The sequence below is a fragment of the Cricetulus griseus genome, chromosome 4 (assembly GCF_003668045.3).
Source record: "Cricetulus griseus strain 17A/GY chromosome 4, alternate assembly CriGri-PICRH-1.0, whole genome shotgun sequence".
Lineage (NCBI taxonomy): Eukaryota > Metazoa > Chordata > Mammalia > Rodentia > Cricetidae > Cricetulus > Cricetulus griseus.
Genome location: NC_048597.1, coordinates 103082150 through 103100835, shown reverse-complemented (window position 1 = coordinate 103100835; position 18686 = coordinate 103082150). Strand labels below are relative to the sequence as shown.

General features: G+C 45.4%; 1 protein-coding gene across 1 annotated transcript in view; it reads right to left on the bottom strand.

The window, feature by feature from the left end:
- Window positions 1-201: 201 nt before the first annotated feature.
- The window catches only part of Cfap251 (cilia and flagella associated protein 251), a 75798-nt gene continuing 57313 nt past the window's right edge, over window positions 202-18686 (bottom strand). The window contains exons 20-22 of the mRNA XM_027414001.2: window positions 3219-3447; window positions 1569-1670; window positions 202-470 (exon numbers count right to left, since the gene is read on the bottom strand). Of these exons, the coding sequence (XP_027269802.2) occupies window positions 358-470; window positions 1569-1670; window positions 3219-3447 (444 nt within the window). The 3' untranslated portion in view covers window positions 202-357. The remainder of the gene's footprint in view (window positions 471-1568; window positions 1671-3218; window positions 3448-18686) is intronic.

Here is an 18686-nt window from a genome sequence, read left to right as displayed (position 1 = left end):
ACAGAGGCCAGCAGTGCAGACAGCACTCCAAAGGAAGGGCATGAGTGGCTGACAATGACGTCCATGAAATATATATACCACGAGGAAGGCCTGCCACAGGCTGAGCCACCCCTATCAGGCCTGCGGATCCAGCTGCAGTGACTGTTCCCACCTTTGCCCACTCTTCTCACTCACAGACAGCACAATGTCCACCTTTGTATATTCCATTGCCTATGAGAAATTGGTTTTTAATGTCTAAATGCTCTAAAAATCAGGGTGGGAGCAGGCACATACAGAAAAAGGAATACTCTTGGAAAAACACTCTCGTGTGTGCAAGCACACACAAAGTCCTTTGTGCTGCCAACATTCTCAGTGACTTCACACAAACAACTGTCCGGAACTGTCGGAAACGGCTAAGCCAAGAATTTCGGTTGTGAATATTTCTGCAGTGATTTCGTCTGGAAGTTCTTTTTCCAGGCAGATTTCTGAATCTGGACAGGCAAGAAAAGAAAACCAAATGCCTTTGCGGTGATGAAGCTCCTAAGAAGAGGGAGAGTTCTCAAAAACCCAAAGGAGCAACACAAGGCAAAAGTGGGTGGTGGCTCAACTTCCACACCAAGGCTTAAACCATCTGTAACTCCACTTCCAGGGGACCCCGAGCTCTCTTCCAGCCTCCCTGGGCACCAGGCATGCACATGGAACACAGACATACACTCAGGCAGAACACCCTACACATACAACGAGAGCCTTGACAGAAAAGAAAAAGCAGGCAGTACTTTGTGCTAAGTGCCACCTTTGACTCTTCAAACTAGGTCATTACGGAGTACAGACATGTTAATCTGGCAAACCTGGTTAGACATTAAAAGGAAGAGGTGGCAGGGAGACAGGCCAGGAATCTTTGCTTCCATAGTCTTAGAAGCTGTAGGCTTGACCACCAACCAACCACCCTGGGCTTGTGGGTAGAGATTTTCCAGCCTAAGTAGGCCTGGAAGAGCTGTTAGTGACACCTGTTAGTGAAAACTGGCTGAGTAGAGGCAGAGGTGGAGCACGCTTGGGGTACAGCAAAAAGAGGAAAAGGAGTTTTCATTCATTTGGTGCTGGGAATAGAATCCAGGACTCCAAGCATGTGAGGAAAGCACCCCCCCAACATCAAGCACACCCCAAGGCTAGGATGACCCCAGAGAACTTGAAGCTGACGGGGAGATGTCATGGACTTCAGATTCCCAGAACCCACACAAGCCCATCAGCGGAGAGGCCTCCTAGCCAGCTCCAGGCTTGGGCGATAGCTGAGTGGACTCTCCATAACTGAAGAGCCCCAGATTTGGCAAGAGGTTCTGTCTTCATGAATATAGGAGAAAATGACCGAGGAAGACATCACAGAACAAGCAGAGCTCTCATCTGGCAAACATAGCCATGGATCACTGGCTCAATGGCTCCTCATCGTCTATTCATGGGATTCCCAGCAGACTGACTCTGTTGTGTGCAGGGTCTTAAGGAGAGTGGCTTGCACCAGTCAGGAGGAACAAACATACTTAAGTCTATAACAAATTAGTGAGTGGCAGCTACAAGCCCAGACAAAGGCCAAGTACCTCTGACGGAGGTGGCTGCAGGCTCCGATTTCCACCCCTCAGGATTCAGGCCGAACAGTGTGGAGAAGCAGTCATACATCTCCTCCTCTGTCATGTGCTCACCTGGGCGTGGGGGAGGGGGGGTAAAAGGAGTCTGGTTAGCCCTGGGGCTCTGACATTGGGGTTGAGAACTATAAGAAGGTCTTTTGTTTGTTTGTTGTGAAGCTGAGTCTCCTGTATCACAGCCTGACCTCAAACTCTATAAAGTTAGGGTGACCTTTGAACTCCCAATCTTCTTGCCTCCACCTCCCAAGTGCAGAGGAATTACAGAATTGGGCCACCAGACCTGGTTTACGCAGTACTGGGGATCCAACCCAGGGCTTGCAGCAAGCTAGCTAGGCAAGCAATCTACAACTCAGCTACACCTCCAGCCCTGCTGGGAACTTTCCATCTTTCTGCCTGGACTTCCCCAGTGCCAGGATTACAGCTGTGTGCCACCCCTTTAAAAAGAGCTTTAAAAAGAGCTCTCTCTTTTTAAATTTTACATTTGTGTGTGTGTGTGTGTGTGTGTGTGTGTGTGTGTGTGTGTGTGTGTGTGTATGCCCGTGTGTACCCGACATGGTGCATGTTCAGAGGTCAGAGAACAGCTTCTGTTCTCTCCTGACATTCTGTGGGTCTTAGAGACTAAACTTGGGTCCCTAGCCTTAGCAGTGAGCACATTGCCCGCTGAGCCATCTCACTGGCCCAGAGAGCTTAAAAAGATGTACTCTGTCATTCTTTAGATAGGATGACCCATAGAGTACTATTCTGTCACAATACTTCCTTATGTGGTGTTCCAAAGCAGGGAGAAGATGTTGGGGCTTGTAGAAAGAGGCAAGGCAATGCCATCACAAAGGTTGGACTCTGCGTTATTTCAAGCTCTGTCTTCTCAGAGCCCTCCCAGGTTGACTTCGATAAAAAAGCCTCATACTTGCCAGGTATGCAAGACAGTTCAAGGCCCTCACACAGGAGGTGTGGTCTTGACATCACAAACCATCCTGACCTTATTATAGCCCAAGGAGATTGATAAACTGGCAAACACCTCCCCATTTTACAAGTCAAGCTGGGTGTATGCCTCCAATCCGAGAGAGAACTAGGGAGGTTGAGGCAGGAGGATGAAGAGGCTAGCCTCAGCTACAAAACAACAATTCAAGACTTGCCTGGGCTACAAAACAGTACATGAGCATGCTGAGACCAGAAGTCTTGGGAAGCTGAGTGAGAAGCACACTTTTCTTTACATATGTTTTTGCACTTTTACTTATTTATTGTGGATGAAGAAAGGGAGCATGTGCCATGGCCTGTGCTTGGAGGTCAGAGTACAACTTTTTCTGCCATGTGAGTTCTGGGTGTTGAACTCAGGTCATCAGGCTTTGTGGCAAACACCTTTACCCACTGTGTCATCTTGCAGGCCTGTGAGTCCCATGTTTCTCATTTCTAGGTCAGGGACCTTCTCATTAGCCCATCTTTGTCAGATACACAAGACAGTACGAGATGACCCTGGAGGGTGACACCCTGTCACATGGCAGTTCATCATAACAGATGGAGATCCCCACATGCCCTCCTGCTTTAATGGGGCCTTCTCTGCTGGGAATGGCTCAAGGATGCCACCAGATGTCCTTGCTTGAATATTACCTTTAGTGAGGAGTAAGTTCAGGAAATCCTCTCTCCGAATAGCCTTTTCCCCTTGGGAATTGGTGAAACCCAGCACATTAAAGCTATTCTGGATGCCAGCCAAGGTGTTCCCAAAAGGTGGCCTATGATTGAGATAAACTTTGAGGAAATCAGGTAAGTTGATTTTGTCGATCAGCCTCCCAGTGTCCACGTATTCGCTAAACTTGATTTCATTAAACATGTCATCAATCTAGAGAAAGAACAGAAAATAAAACAAAGACTGTGGTTCACACAAAAGATACTTGGCTATGCTGCTCCTGAAAACTGGAGAGAGGCCTGTGCTATGTCCTCCTAGGAATGATGCTGAAGCCCTAAACTGGGGACCGTGTAAGAAATGGGGTCATGGCAGATGTAATTATAAAATGAGGTCATGCTGGAGTAGGGTGGCTTTCAATCCAATATGCCCATCATTGTGCCATTACAGCTTGGAGCCACACAGGGTGATTCCATGCACACCTGTTTCCTCCTGGTCAGGAAACAGAATGCAAGTGTCAGAACGTAGGAGGAGCCCCAACCCGACAGCTGTAACAGGGAGCATATGGCACTGATGATACTGATTTTATATTCTATCAGAGGATAAAATTTTGTTGTTTTTGCACATTCTAGCACCCTGGACTCAGTCCTTGCATTAAAATAAAATATACTAATAAATAAATAACGTTTTAGAAGGCTTACTTTCTGAAATTATGTCTATGCGTGTGTGTCTCTCTGTATACATGTGTGAATGCAGGCACCTGTGTATGCCAGAAGAGGACGTGGACCCTTTGGAGCTGGAGTCACAGGTGGCTGTGAGGCGACCTGATGGTACAGGAACCAAATCTGGTCCTCTGCACGAACAGCAAGCACTCTTAACACCCTCCACCCCCGCCATCTCTGCAGTCCCTAACTTCTTTTGTTTTGTTTTTTTAAAGATTTATTGTCATTATGTCCATGTATGTAGGAAGTATGTGCACATGAATGCAAGTGTCTACAGAGGTCACATATGTGAGGAGTTGTAAGGAGTTGTAACAACAGGCAGTTGTAGGCCACCTGATGTGGGTACTGGGAATTGAACTCGTGTCCTCAGGAAGAGCAGCCAGTGCTCTTAACCACTGAGCCATCTCTGCAGCCCCCACTTCTGTTTTTAAGCCACTCAGTCCATGGCACTTTGTCCTGCCCTGAAGATGTCACACTGTCCATACCATGTAGACTGTCACAAATACTATTCTACTATGTCACTTTTCACCCTGAGGATCAACTACTTCCTCACCCTGAGATACGTGTCAGTTTGTTTTAAGGGTAGAATCTAGCCAAGCTTGGTGGTATACACTTGTTTCCTTATAGTCAGAAAACAAAGGCAGCAAGGTTGTCATAGGTTCGAGACCAATCTGTGCCCACATTGCAAGTTTTATGTTAGCTAGGGCTAGATAGCAAGATGCTGTTTTAATAAACAAGCAAAAAGAGTACTTCCAAAACTATGAAGATAGAACCTACAATAATTTAAAAATAAGTTTAGCTGAATACGTATTTCAAAGAGCAACTCAAATATGTGACTTACACCAAAGTAAATTGCTTTTGTTAAATGAATTTTTAAAGTTAGTATATAGCTAGCTGTGGTGATAAACTCAGGAGGCAGAAATAGAGGCAGGTGGACCTCTGTGAGTTCAAGGCCAGTCTGGTCTGCACAGTGAGTTTCAAGCCAGCCAGAGCTGCATAGTGAGGCCTTGTCTCATAAAAAAAAAAAAAAGAAAGAAAAGGATTATAAGAAATTCACTAAAATCTATTAGAACTGGTAAAAAGTTTCAGTGATATTTCAGGGCATGATATCAATATGTGAAAATCAGAGTTGAAGAGATGGCACAATAGTTAAGATCAGTAACTGCTCTTACAGAGGACCTGGGTTTGGTTTCCAGCACCCACATGACAGCTTGTAACCATCCATAACTCCAGTTCTGACGCCCTCTTCTAACCTCAGCAGGCACTGCACACACATAGTGCATATACATACATGAAGGTAAAACACTCACACACATAAAATAAGAAGTTCAATATTTCAAAGTCGATTTTATTTTCATACAATGAACACCATGAAGATTAAGAAAATAATCCCATTTCTTTTTTTAAATGCATGCATGAGTATGTATGTGTGCATTGTGTGTGTGTGTGTGTGTGTGTGTGTGTGTGTGTGTGTGTGTGTGTAGTGTAATGTATGGGTACATGTGAGCCCCAGGGCACACATGAAGAACAGAGGACACCATGTGGGTTTGACATTTATCTGCAGAACCATATCACCAGCCCAATAATTTTATTTCTAGTAGCATCAAATTCAATAAATACTTAGGAATAATTTTTTAAAAATTAGCTCTAAAAACTAAATAATGTTGACATTGAGAAAAGCACAAATTAATGGAAAGAGGTCCTTATTCAGTGCTTGGAAGACTCAATAGTGCTAAGGTGACTGCACTCCAGGCTGATAAAGGTCACTTGCCTGGCACGTCCCGGACCTGGAGTTCCACCCTCAGCACTACCAGAAAACAATGGGACAGAGTCCTGAACCTCAGCTAGCTTTTTTATTATTGTGGAAAGTGACAAGCAGATTCTGAAATTAATTCAAGAATTGATAAAATAGTAGAAAAAATAGAATAGACAAAATTGTAGGGATACAATGGACTAAAGCTTCTCAGTTTCAAAGCTCACTACCAGCCTACAGCCATGAACATAGCGTGGCTCTGGCATAATGGCAGAACAGACACTACGCTGAAACAGAACTAAGAGCATGGAAAAAGGACTGGCAAGATGGCCCAGAGGTTAAAACTGCTTGCTGCTCCTACAGAAGACCTATGCTGGTTCCAGCATTCACATTTGGTGGCTCACACCCTGTCATTCCAGACCCAATGCCCTTTTCTGGCCTCTGTGAACACACCACATACACACACACACACACACACACACACACACACCATGGTGTACATATGGAGGACCCAGGGTCAACCTCCTGGCATTAAGCCCTGCTTCTACCACATGGATCCTAGAGACTGAACCTAGGTCATCAGGCTCACAACTAAGCACCTCTACCTACTGAGCCATCTTGCCAGTCACACACATTTTGCTGTTTTTAATCTTAATTTTATTTTTTTATTATTCTATTTGAGACAGGGTCTCACTGAGTCGCCCTGACTTGCCCGGGATTCACTATGTAGACCAGGCTGACCTGAAACTCTCATAGATGCTCCTGCCTCTGCCTCCAGAGTGCTGGGACTAAAGATAGGGGCCACCATGTCTGACTTAATTTTAATTTTTGCTGTTAAATAAAACAGCAAAGCTGTTAAATAAAAGTTAAAACTGCTTGCAATCCAACTGCCTCCAGCCAGTTACTCATTTTTTATTATGATTTTTAAAGCCACCAACTAACTAAAGAAGAAAGTCATCCGCACCTCTCTTTCCTCCATGCGTGGCTTTCGTGAGACATCATGAATCTCACGCTTCGTGGAAACATTATCTAGACTTTCCATTCTCACCACCTCACTGGCTTATATGGGTTTGTTACTTGAGCATGTGTCTCCAAACCAGGGGTTATTTACTTTCACTTTAGGGATACTTAAAAAAAAAAAAAAAAAAAAAAAAAAAAAAAGATCATTTAAAACCTGTTGCTCTCAAGCTGTTCTCTGAACAATTACAGCCTGCTGGGGCCTCCGTTTTCATTCTTTCCCTTGCAGAAATCTGCTGCTTAGATACATGTGTCGTGTTGGAGGGAAAAAGGTGTGACCATTTTTCCCTATGTGTGAAGTAGAACTGCTAGATGCTGGCAGCCCGAGCTCTTGGGAAATAAATAGCATTATTGGTTACGAGGAACTGTAACTGAAACTGTGTATGCACTGTATGGGGACACTGCTGCATAACATTTACTGGGGTTACATTTGACACAACTGCACAGCTGCACCTTAGATTATACAGGCGTTGGTGGTGCACGCCTTTAATCCCAGCACTCGGGAGGCAGAGGCAGGCGGATCTCTGTGAGTTCCAGCCTGGTCTCCAGAGCGAGTGCCAGGATAGGCTCCAAAGCTACACAGAGAAACCCTGTCTTGAAAAACCAAAAAATAAAAAAATCGGTCAGTACCCTTATCTGCTGAGCCATCTCTCCAGCTCCAAGAGCAGTAACTCTTAACTGTAAGCTCTTAGCCACTGAGCCATCTCTCCAGTTCCAGTTTTAATAATTTTAATAGTATCAGGGCTGGAGAGACGGTTCAATAGCTAAGAGCACTGGCTGCTCTTGCAGAGGACCCGGGTTTGGTTCCTACCACACACATGGTGGCTTACAACTGACTGTGACTCTAGTTCCAGAGGATCTAATGCCCTTTTCTGGCCTCTGTGGGCACCAGGCACATAAGAGATGTACAAATATACGTGCATGTGAAACAAACATTTTTAAAAGATAAAATGTAAAAATTTTAAGAATTTTAATATTGTTAAGATATATACACACGACCACTTACTTAGTAGAGAGTATAGTTAAGTGACAGCTTCAGAGAAAAATCTATCTTCAAATTCCAACACTGCCATTTTCTGTGTATGGCTTTTTGAATGAGTTAATACTACTTATTTCCAACTTTCTTATCTTGAGAGAGTAGAACAAAGCATAACACATACATAGTGGGGAGGTTTGTGCTTTGTTTAGTCTGGGTTTTATTTTTGTGGATTTTTTTGAGACAGGGCCTCATGTAGCTCCATCTTGCTATGCAGCGGAGCCTGACCTTGAACTTCTGACCTCAGAGGCATGTGCCAGCATGCCTGGTTTATGTGGTGCTGGGGTCTCACCCAGGCCATCCTGCATGCTAGGTGAGTGCTCTGCCATCTCAGCTGCAGCTCCAGCCCGCACGGGGTTGTTTTGAAGCATACAAGTAAAGTGTCTGCACAGGGTAGGGACTGAACAAGACAGTAATTATACCGTGATTATTATATTTTCTATGTGCTTACTAATTAGAATTCATGTAATTACAATATAAATTATAATTCTATGTTAATCACATAGGATCAGATTTATAAGTAATAAGTATATATAAATGATAATACATATATATTACTGCTGGAATATATGATTTAGCTCAATTCCTAAGTATGGGACTATGATGACAAAGGGAATTGAAATGTCTGCATTAGTCACACCCAGAGCGTCCCAAGATCTCACAAGCATCGGCAGCACAGAGCACTCGGTAAGTGATTTGCTTCTTCTCCCTCTAACAATCACTGCTTGGGGTGGCGACATGGCTCAGAGTGTAAAAGGGCTTGCCACACACGCCTGACTACTTGAGTTCAATCCCTGGTGAGAGACTGAATCTAGAAAGTTGTCCTCTGACCTCCACATGTACACACCATTCACACATAATAAGTTGGCAGCTTGGCACCCCCACAATTCCTTCTCGGGCCTCTCTGCTGGCAGGTTCTGCAGCATGTCAAAATGAGGTCTGTGCTTAGAAAGGATAGATGTGGCCCACCCAGTCTCTTCGGCATGCTGTACAGTGAAGGTGACTCTGGAGATTCAGGTGGCCCAGATGACCACATAGAATGCTTTGCTGTCATTAGCCCGGTCTTCTATGGTATTCTCCCTTAGTCCATCATCCACTGAGGCAGAGGTCCAGTCCATCAGCATGGAGAGTTTTCCAAGTTCTGAGGGCAGCTCCTGTGCCCAGAGACCCCAATTTCATTAGTTTGGGGCACAGAGTCAGTCATACTGTTTAAAAGTCACACTATTTGAAGTATGACTGAGGTTGTGAAGCCTGTCTTTAAGGCGAGGGTTCTCCAACTGCTCAGGCCTTGCTAACAAGCGGGCACTCCTACTGACTCAGTGAGCTAGGAGTTGGGGATGAGAATACCCTGTTAACACACCCTCAAGGGAATCTAAGCTTAGAACCACTGTTCTTGACTGTGGGGGAGGGTTCCACAAAGGTGACATTCATGCGGAAAAGAGTCAGCACCAAGCCTGTGGCTTTCAGCAGAGCAAGGACAGGTGGCAGCTGCACTGCCTGAGCTGGTCATTTGGGTTTGCATCTGTTCCCCTGGGAAGCTGTAGCAAGTGACTTTCAACTCTACTTCCTTTGCTGCTTTGTGTAGACAGAGCCCGGCTTCATATGAATGAATATTTGAGCAAATGAATGAAGTAAGTGGTGATGGGCTATGGAGGAAAGTCTCTTAGAATTCACAAAAGCAGCACTGGAGAGATGGCTCAGTTAAGAGTGCTTGGGGCTCTGTAGAGGACCCAAGTTCAGTTCAAGAATGCATGTTTGAAGCCTGTGGCTCCAGCTTCAAAGGTCCTGACACACCCTCTTTTGGCTTCTGAGCACACCTGCATACACACACACACATACTTAAAAGTAAAAATCAGTCAGAACTGGTAGTGCATGCCTTTAATCCAAGCACTGGGGAAGGCAAAGACATGAGGATCTCTGAGTTTTTGGCCAGCCTGGTCTCCACAGTGAGTTCCTGGATAGCTAAGGATATTTAGTAAGAAACCATCTCAAAAAAAAAAAAAAAATGCAAAAGCCTCATTTGGAGTAACCACCTCCTGCCCTAGCTTGTGAGACCCAGCATCTAGCACTGACTCAGCGTTAGTTTGAGGTAGAACATTTATTAATGATTTCTCACCTGATGAATAATTTGTTTTTGTTTTGTGAGACAGGGTTTCTCTGTGTAGCCCTGACCATCCTGGAACTCACTATATACCAGGCAGACCTCAAACTCAGAGATCCACCTGCCTCTGCCTCCCAAGTGCTGGGATTAAAGGTGTGTGCCTCCACCTCCCGGTGAATAATTTTGAACTTTTAGACATGCAGCATGTTGGCTCTTGTTGGTGTTGCTACCACAGACCCTACAACACAGGGGTGACCTGAGTCCTTCCCGCAGAACCATTTCCCTTCAGCCCATTGCTGAACAGCCCTTTTGGCTCACAGTCCCCGTTGTCAGTCACAGGAAGCCACTGAGGGCTTTTGAATTATGTTTTATAATTAAGTTTTATAAGCTCCTTATTAAGTGGAGAGGAATATGACACACTTGAACTGAGGCCTTTCCTGTTTTCAGAGAAAGGCTCTGCGTGGCCGCCATGTTTCCTTCTGTGAAAGTGTCATAGGCTCACAGGGCTGGAGGACTCTCCATACTCCCCACACTCTCTTCCTGTCACACAAAACTCTCCAGAACATCTTGGACAAGGGGAGTCAGCCCTTCACCACAGCTTGTCACCCACACATCTCTCCCTCTCCTGGTTGTCCATTCCAGCCATTTCACACTGATCTGGGGCAGGGGATGAGTGGGCTCTAGAGGGTGAACCACAGCCAGGCAGATTCTCTATATGTCTGTGTCTGGAGATTCCCCTGAGCCCCTCTGCTACTTCTGCTCCATTCCGCTCTTAAACCCCAACATAGACCTTACAGAAAAGGTCTCCAGTTGCCCAGGCTAGCCTCAAACTCTATATTTAGCTGGGGATGACCTTGAACTTCTGATCCTTCTGCCTCCACCTTCAAGCAGGGAGGACAAGTGCCACCGTACCTAGTTCCTATGGCCACAGCTTGTTAATATTAATGAGGCACTTTTCATGCAGAATGCCTGTAGTTTATGCACTTTGACATCAGCACAGGCACAAACATTCTCTTCAAAACCCACAGGTACAAGATCTGTTCTCACCATAGACATTACAGCATGTTTCTTTGTCTCTGTTATCGCCACGGTTTTGTGGGCACAGGTATCAAACCTACGGTATTGCACATGCTCAGTAAGCACTGTGCCTGCCCCTTCTATCCATATAAAGCAGAGAACTTTTATCTTTCCCATTGAAGGTAAAAGCACTTTATGACTTCTGTGGCTCTTCTCAGCACCACTATGTCTGCACTTATGGGGACTTTCAGTAATGTTGAGAGTGACAAACTACCTTGTAGTATTGCAACTGTCTGTCAAGACGACAGACACAGCTACTAGGTAATGGTGGGGACAGTCTTCATAGCATGGATGCTTGTTAGTTTTTAAGAGATGTTCTTGCCTGAATGCCAAGTCCTGTAGCTTTTCCCCAAAGCCAAGAGGGTGAGCTAATTAGGTGCTCACCACTCTCAGAAATTCTGATCAGGTCCTGGACACCCTGAGGCACCCAGATGATGCTGGTTCCAGTCAAGAAATAACAGGGATAGAAAGTTCCCTGACAGACAGATACAAAACTCCTACCTGACAAGGCAGTTCCCCAAGAGCACATGCACAAGAGAAACAGAAAGCTATCCATCCACACAGGAGTGTGCTAGAACTGCACAAGAGTGTTCATGATAGCTCACTCATAACAGTGCAATGGTAGGAACAACCCCAAATGCTCATCAAATCATGAATAGACAAATAAAATGTGGCAAATACACAGGACTGAACAATGAAAGTAATAAAGGGGAATCGATAAGATGGCTCAGCTCTTAGGAATGCTGACTATTCTTACAGAGGACCTGGATTCCAGCACCCATATGGTAGCCGGTAATCATCCACAATCCCAGTTTCAGTGGATTTAATCTCCTTTTCTGACATCCATAGGAACCAGGCATGTGCGTGGTGCCCATACATACATGTAGACAAAATACTCATTTGGGTAAATAAAACAAACAAATCCAAAAAAAATTAAAAAGAAAAACCACCATCACCACCATCATCACCATCACCACCACCACCATCAAGGGGGCTGAAGAGAAGGCTCAGCAGTTAAAAGTACCTGCTACTCTTTCAGAGGATGTAATGCTTTCTTCTGGCCTCTATAAGCAACTGCACTCATGTGCACAAACCCATACAGAGACACACAAGCACACAGGTAATTAAAAAATAAGAAGCCAGGCAGTAGTAACAGACACCTTTAATCCCAGCACTCAGGAGGCAGAGGCAGGTAGATCTCTGAGTTTGAGGCCAGCCTGGTCTACAGAGTGAGGTCCAGGACAGCCAGAACTACATAGAGAAAACCTGTATTGAAAAATCAAATAAACTAAACATAATAAATTAATAATAATAAAGTAATGATACGTGGCTGGAGGACTGCTCAGCACTTAAGAACATTTCTTGTTCTTACAGAAGACCCAGGTTCAGTTCCCGGCACTCACATGATGGCTCACAGCCATCCAAAGTTCCAGTTTCAGGGGTTGTAACCCCTTCTTGTCTCTAATGGCATGCAGGCAAAATACTCATACACATAAAAATAAGTCAAAAACAAAAGTGTTAGCCAGACATAGTGATCCACACCTTTAACCCCAGCATTCTGGAGGCAGAAGCAGGTGGATCTCTGTGAGTTCAAGGCCAGCCTGGTCTACAGAGTGAGCTCCAGGACAGCCAGGGCTGCATAGAGAGATACTGTCTCAAACAAACAAAAAAATTAAATCCTAAAAAAATATAAGAATGGAGGTCTGATACATGCTAAGTTCTGAATGAGTCTTGAACACACCAGGCCAAGTGAACGAAGCCAGACATATCACACACTATGTGATCTATTTTTATGCAATCAAGAATAGACAAGACTGCAACAGACAAGAGACAGATTGGCAGTTGCCAGGGCTGGGGGAGGAGGGTGGAAAGTGGCTGATAATGGGCACAGGGTTTCTTTAGGGGATGATAATATCCTGTGTTGCACAGGGTTGATGACTCCACAGCTCTGTGAAGAACCTCTGTTAACTGCACACAGAAAACAGTTACATTATATGGTGTGTGTTAAGTTACAGCCAACTTTTTTTTTTTAATGTAGGCAGAGCCATAGCAAAAGCAAGCAACATAACTGTTCAATTCTAGAACACAGGTATCTTAGAAAATATATTTTTCCCACCACCTCAGTGCTCCATCCAGTCCCTCATAGACACAAAGCTGGTGGAGAGCAATGCATGCTTGTTGTGAGAGCTTCCAACAATGGAGACATAAGAAAACCACATGCCCTGGGCAAGGTGGAGTTCAGTGGCCAAGTGCTTGCCTAGCACAGAAACAAACAAACATCCCCAGAATTCCAGAGACATGCAGGGATCAGTGTCTTCACTTCCATGATTGTCTTCCCTCTTTGTACCAGAGCACATGTGTAAACACAGAACACCAGGTCTGAGCTCAGCCTGTGTGGTTCAAACTCTGGCTCTGTCCTCAGAAGCAGAGTGGCAGTGCAAGCTTCCTTCCTGCTCCAAGCCTCACTTTTACCACCTGTAACATGGGCAGGACAAAGAAAGCAAGGGCCTGCATGCTTCCCGAGGCTACTGAGAGGACCAAACCCCACAGGGCATCATCCTTCAAGGTGCTAGGTACACACTGAGAGGGCAATAGAGAAGACTCCCATCTGCTTTGCAATTGTGTTACAGTGTCATCACCTGCTTGCTTTATCCACTGGCTCTCGGGCATTCTGAGACTTATTTATTTAAATGCTCACTATAACTACGTTTGCCATGCAGTCTTTCTGCAGGGAGCTCGCTGGGTGATGTCTGGCTCTAGGCCTCTCCCAGTTGGCTAGTCCTAGAACATCAGGCCACCTCTCTTACTTTTAGGATGGGAATAACCTGATATTTACTTCTCAGAGCAGGACCCAACATCCCAAGGGCCCTGGGGGCTTTAATCAGAGAAGGAAACGTGCACCACATAATCTCGTTCTCAAGTTTCTCCCCTCCATGGGGTGAGCTTGCACCAACTGGCTTCGATTTCTACCCAAGCTGAGACCAGTTCTAACAGATTAGCACACAAGGCTTTCAGGGGATCCTGTGTTTTTATCTCCTGGGGTTCTGTCCTGAATACAAAAGCAATACAAACTATATGCTGGTCATTTAAGAAAACTCAATGATATAAAACTGTATTACTAGCCCCTCCTCTCATCACAACCACACTGCCTGCGAGGGAAGGGTTCAGCTGTTAAGCAAGCAGGCTTTTCGTGGATAGGCCTTGATGGGCTGATGGTGCTGTGAGATAGAAGAGCCAAGAATGAGGCTGTCCCCAGGGCCCCCACGGCATGAGGTAGGAAGAGCCAGGGTTAGTAGAAGGTGAGAGCCCGGCCAGGGAGCTCCACAATAGGTGGTCACGTGCAGTTTGAGGTAAATTTCTATGAGATGAGGTTATGTGTGACCCTTTCTGGCGATTTCTCTTGAGGGAGTGGGCTTCATGTTTATATGCAAGGCGAGGAAGAGATGAGCCTCCAGCCTGGGGTGAGTGCAGAGACTGGGAGGGCCTGAGCCTGCTAGATGAGACCACTGTCTGGTTTCAGTTGATCCCAGAGACCCCAGTTGACCTCAGGCTATAGAAAGTAGCAAGAGTGTATCCCTCCGACTTGTATCCCCCAGAAATGAGTGTCATTACAGGATTGCAACCTGTTCCTTCAGGTTAGGCACATGATTCGTAATAAATAATGATAATTATGATTATTTGGTGGCACTGGGGATTGAACCCTGGACCCTCACACATGCTAAGTAAATGTTCTACCACTGAGATACCAGTAAGTTCATTTTGAGACAGAATCTAACTGAGTTGCCTAGACAGGCCTTGAACTTACCATTATCCTGCCCCAGCCTCCTGAGTAAGTTAGGACGACAGGCCTGCACTACCAGTCTGGCTATACAAGCAATTATCAAAGAATCTAGAGCCCCTACCCTTGCTGTTGCTCTCCTGAAGACCCAAGTTTCTGTTCTGTCCAGTCCCGCAGCTGTTCAGTCCCAAATAAACACGCAGAGGTTTATATTAATTATAAACTGTTTCCCTAATGGTTTAGGCTTCTTACTGCCTATCTCTCTCTTAATTATTAACCCATAACTATTAATCTATGTATTTCCATATGGCCTTATCTTACTGGGGAACGCCTGGGCATCGTACCTTCCCAGTAGCTACATGGTGTCTTCCAGGCAGCTCCTCTCTGCATTCCTCTTCCTAGCCTCCTCCTAGTATGGTAGCCCCGCCTATACTTGTTGCCTGGCGACATCCTTCCTGTCCATTGGCTGAAACAGCTTTATTCATCAACCAATAAGATAAACATATATTCACAGCATACAGAAGGACCTCCCCCATCACTCTCCCTCAAGACAGAGTTTCAAGGTGTATCCCAGACTGGCCTCAGTCTATGTAGTTGAGGTCAACACCAAATTTCTTTCTTATCCTCCTGCCTCTGCCTCCTGAGTGCTGGGGTTATAGGAATGCACCTGATTTGTGCATGCCATGCAAGTACTTCACTAAGCCCAGCCCATCACTTTCACTTTTCAATGGCTCCTGAGTATAGGCCCGCCTTATTTTATTGATCCCATCTCCCATCATTGAGCATTCTAATTACTCCAATTTTTTAAAAATGAATTTTCTTGTTTTTCGAGACAGGGCTTCTCTGTAGCTTTGGAGTCTATCATAGAACTTACTCTGTAGACCAGGCTGGGCTCAAACTCACAGAGATCCACCTTCCTCTGCCTCCCCAGTGCTGGGATTAAAAGCATGTGCCACCATAGCCCAACAAAATATTTTATGTGCTGGTTCGCATGCAGTAATATCTGTGCACCACATGTGTGCCTAGTGTCCTCAGAGGCTGGAAGAGGGCACTAGATCCCCTGGAACTGGAGTTACAGACAGCTGTGAGCTGCCATGTGGGTGTTGGGAATTGAACGTGGTTTCTCTGGAAAAGCAGCCAGCACTCTTAACTGCTGAACCATCTCTCCACTCTCAATTTTTTTTTTCACTTTTTGCTGAAATAACTCTCCCTTTCCTGTGTAATCATCTTATATGTGCGAAACTTTCTCTGAAGGATACACCCTTTTTAATTTAAAAAAATTATTGTTTATGTATATGGGTATTTTGTCAGCACTTACGTCTGTGTGCCCCATATATGCCTGATACCCACAGAGGCCAGAAGAGGGTAACAAATCTCCTGGAACTAGAGTTAACAGATGGTCATGAGCCACCATATGGGTGTCAGGAATTGAACTTGGGTATTCTGGAAGTGTAGTCTGTGATCTTTACTTCTGAGCCATCTTTCCAGGCTCTAGGATACTTTTTGTTTGTCTGTCTGTCTGTCTGTCTATATGGTATTTTTGAGATGGAAATTCTCTGTTAACAGAGTCCTGGCTGTCCTGGAACTCACAGACAAGGCTGACCTCGAACTCACAGAGATCCACCTGCCTCTGTCTCCCAAGTGCTGGGATTAAGATGTGTGCCACCATGCCCAGCCAGGATACATTCTTAAAGCAAAATTGTTGGTGCTGATGAGATGGTCTAGTAGTTCATGGTGCTTGTCACCAAGACTGACAACCTGGGTTCAATTCCTGGGACCCACAAGGTAGGAGGAGAGAACCAACTCCAGCAAGTTTGTCCTTTGATCTCCACATTCACACTATGGCTTACACACACACACACACACACACACACACACACACACACACACACACACACACGAAAAGTCAGGCAATCACTTATTTCCTCTCTAAACACTCCTGTACAATGCTAAGTTCCTGAGTTCTCCCGGCATGTTAGGGAACTTGGTAATTATTCTGAGACCAAACAGTAATGTCAGGGATTCTAGTTTTTTCTCCGTCCTTGCAGCTGAATGAGGCCACTGGGCGCCATTTGCTCATTTACTCATTCATTCAATTAACATTTGCTGAGTGCCTGCTATTGGGGAGCTTGCTGGGGGCACATATGTTTCTACCAGGATTAGTCTTAAATTTATGGAACAAAGAGGTTGCACTGATGTTAATTCACTACAAACCCCAGACCTGATTAAACAGTGCTGTGTAAGCAAAATGGAAAGAGGGCTGCCATCGAGCGGGGAGCCAGCACCGCGCACAGGCTGCCCCCCAGTCAGAAGGACATTAGAGGCATTTTCTTGACACCAGCCATAGAAACTGGACACTTAGTTCTGGCTCCTTATACAACGGTGTATGTTTTGCTCACTGTTCACTTAAAACAGGGTGTGGCACATACCCTATCATTTCTATCACTCCAGAGACTGGGGCTGGTGGACTGCTAGCCTAGGCTACATGGAGATTCAAAACAAACAAAATGAAGGCTTATATCCCCCTCCAGTCACTCTAGGCGTGCTCTGTGCACATGGACCTTTCTTTAGAAGAAGGGGGGGGCAGAAACTCTGGGGAAAGACTGTATTCTTTTTTTTTTAAAGATTTTATTTATTTATTATGTATACAACATTCTGCTTCCATGTATATCTGCACACCAGAAGAGGGCACCAGATCTCATAATGGATGGCTGTGAGCCACCATGTGGTTGCTGGGAATTGAACTCAGGACCTCTGGAAGAGCAGCCAGTGCTCTTAACCTCTGAGCCATCTCTCCAGCCTGAAAGACTGTATTCTTATGAAATTTGACTTGAGCTTACTGCATTGGCTTTAAATCCAGAGGTGGTTATAATGACATAAGAAAAATATGAATATTGCATAATCTTGGGGGTGGGGCTGGCTTGGCTCTGCACCTGGGTCTTGTGTGTGCCCAAGCTGGCAAGGCCAACTTTTCCATACAACTTCTTAGGAAGGAGGAGTGGGGTGGGGGTGGGGGAGTAGAGGCACAGGAAGTATTCTGTGGACTTCAGCAGAACCAGGTTTAGAAATTTAAAAGCCAGCGTGGTGGTGCATGCCCAGCACTTGGGAGGCAGAGGCAGGCCGATCTCTGTGAGTTGGAGACCAGCCTGGTCTACAAGAGATAAAGAAATTTAAAAGCCATGAAAAGATTTTTTAAAAAATCTTTTTTAAAAATCTTTAAAGTCACTACAAATCTGAGAACAATGCTTCAGAAACGTTTTCTGCAGTGAATGTATCAGCTAGCAAAGCCTGCGTGCTGGTGTAGGGCACATCTGGATCACGGGAACTCGAGACAACATCTCCAGAGAGTAAAAGTGTTTGTGTGCACAGTGGGGTGGTGCTTCGGGAAACCTGAACCTCAGCCAGGTAAGACCCATACCACTGAGCTATGCCTCCAGCCCAAGGTGATGTTTTTTGTCATTTGGGGTTTTTTGAGGCAGTCTTATGTAGCCCAGGATAGCTTAGAACTAGCTACATAGCTGAGGATAACCTAGAACTTTTGTTGTTGTTGTTGTTGCTGTTGTTGTTGTTATTTGAGACAGGGTTTTTCTGTAGGTTTAGAGCCTGTCCTGGAGCTCCCTCTGTAGACCAGGCTGTCCTCAAACTCATAGAGATCTATTTGCCTGCCTCTGCTTCCTGAGTGCTGTGCACTCAGGATTAAAACTGTGCACTATCACCTCCTGGACAGTGATGAGGTCAGGCCCAGTGTTACCAGGTGGTGACCAGGGCTCTGGAAAGGAGGCTCTTTAGTGTTTGTGGCCTCCTAGGCACAGGCAGGATTGAGGACAGGTCACAGTCCAAGGCAACACAAAGGCAAGCGAGGCCCGGAGAGAAGGGTGCTCCCTGGCATGGCATTTGAGGCTCTGGGTTCGGTTAAGCTGCACACTGTGTCTACTTCACACTTGGATTCTTTGAACCAAAGCCTGGCATGA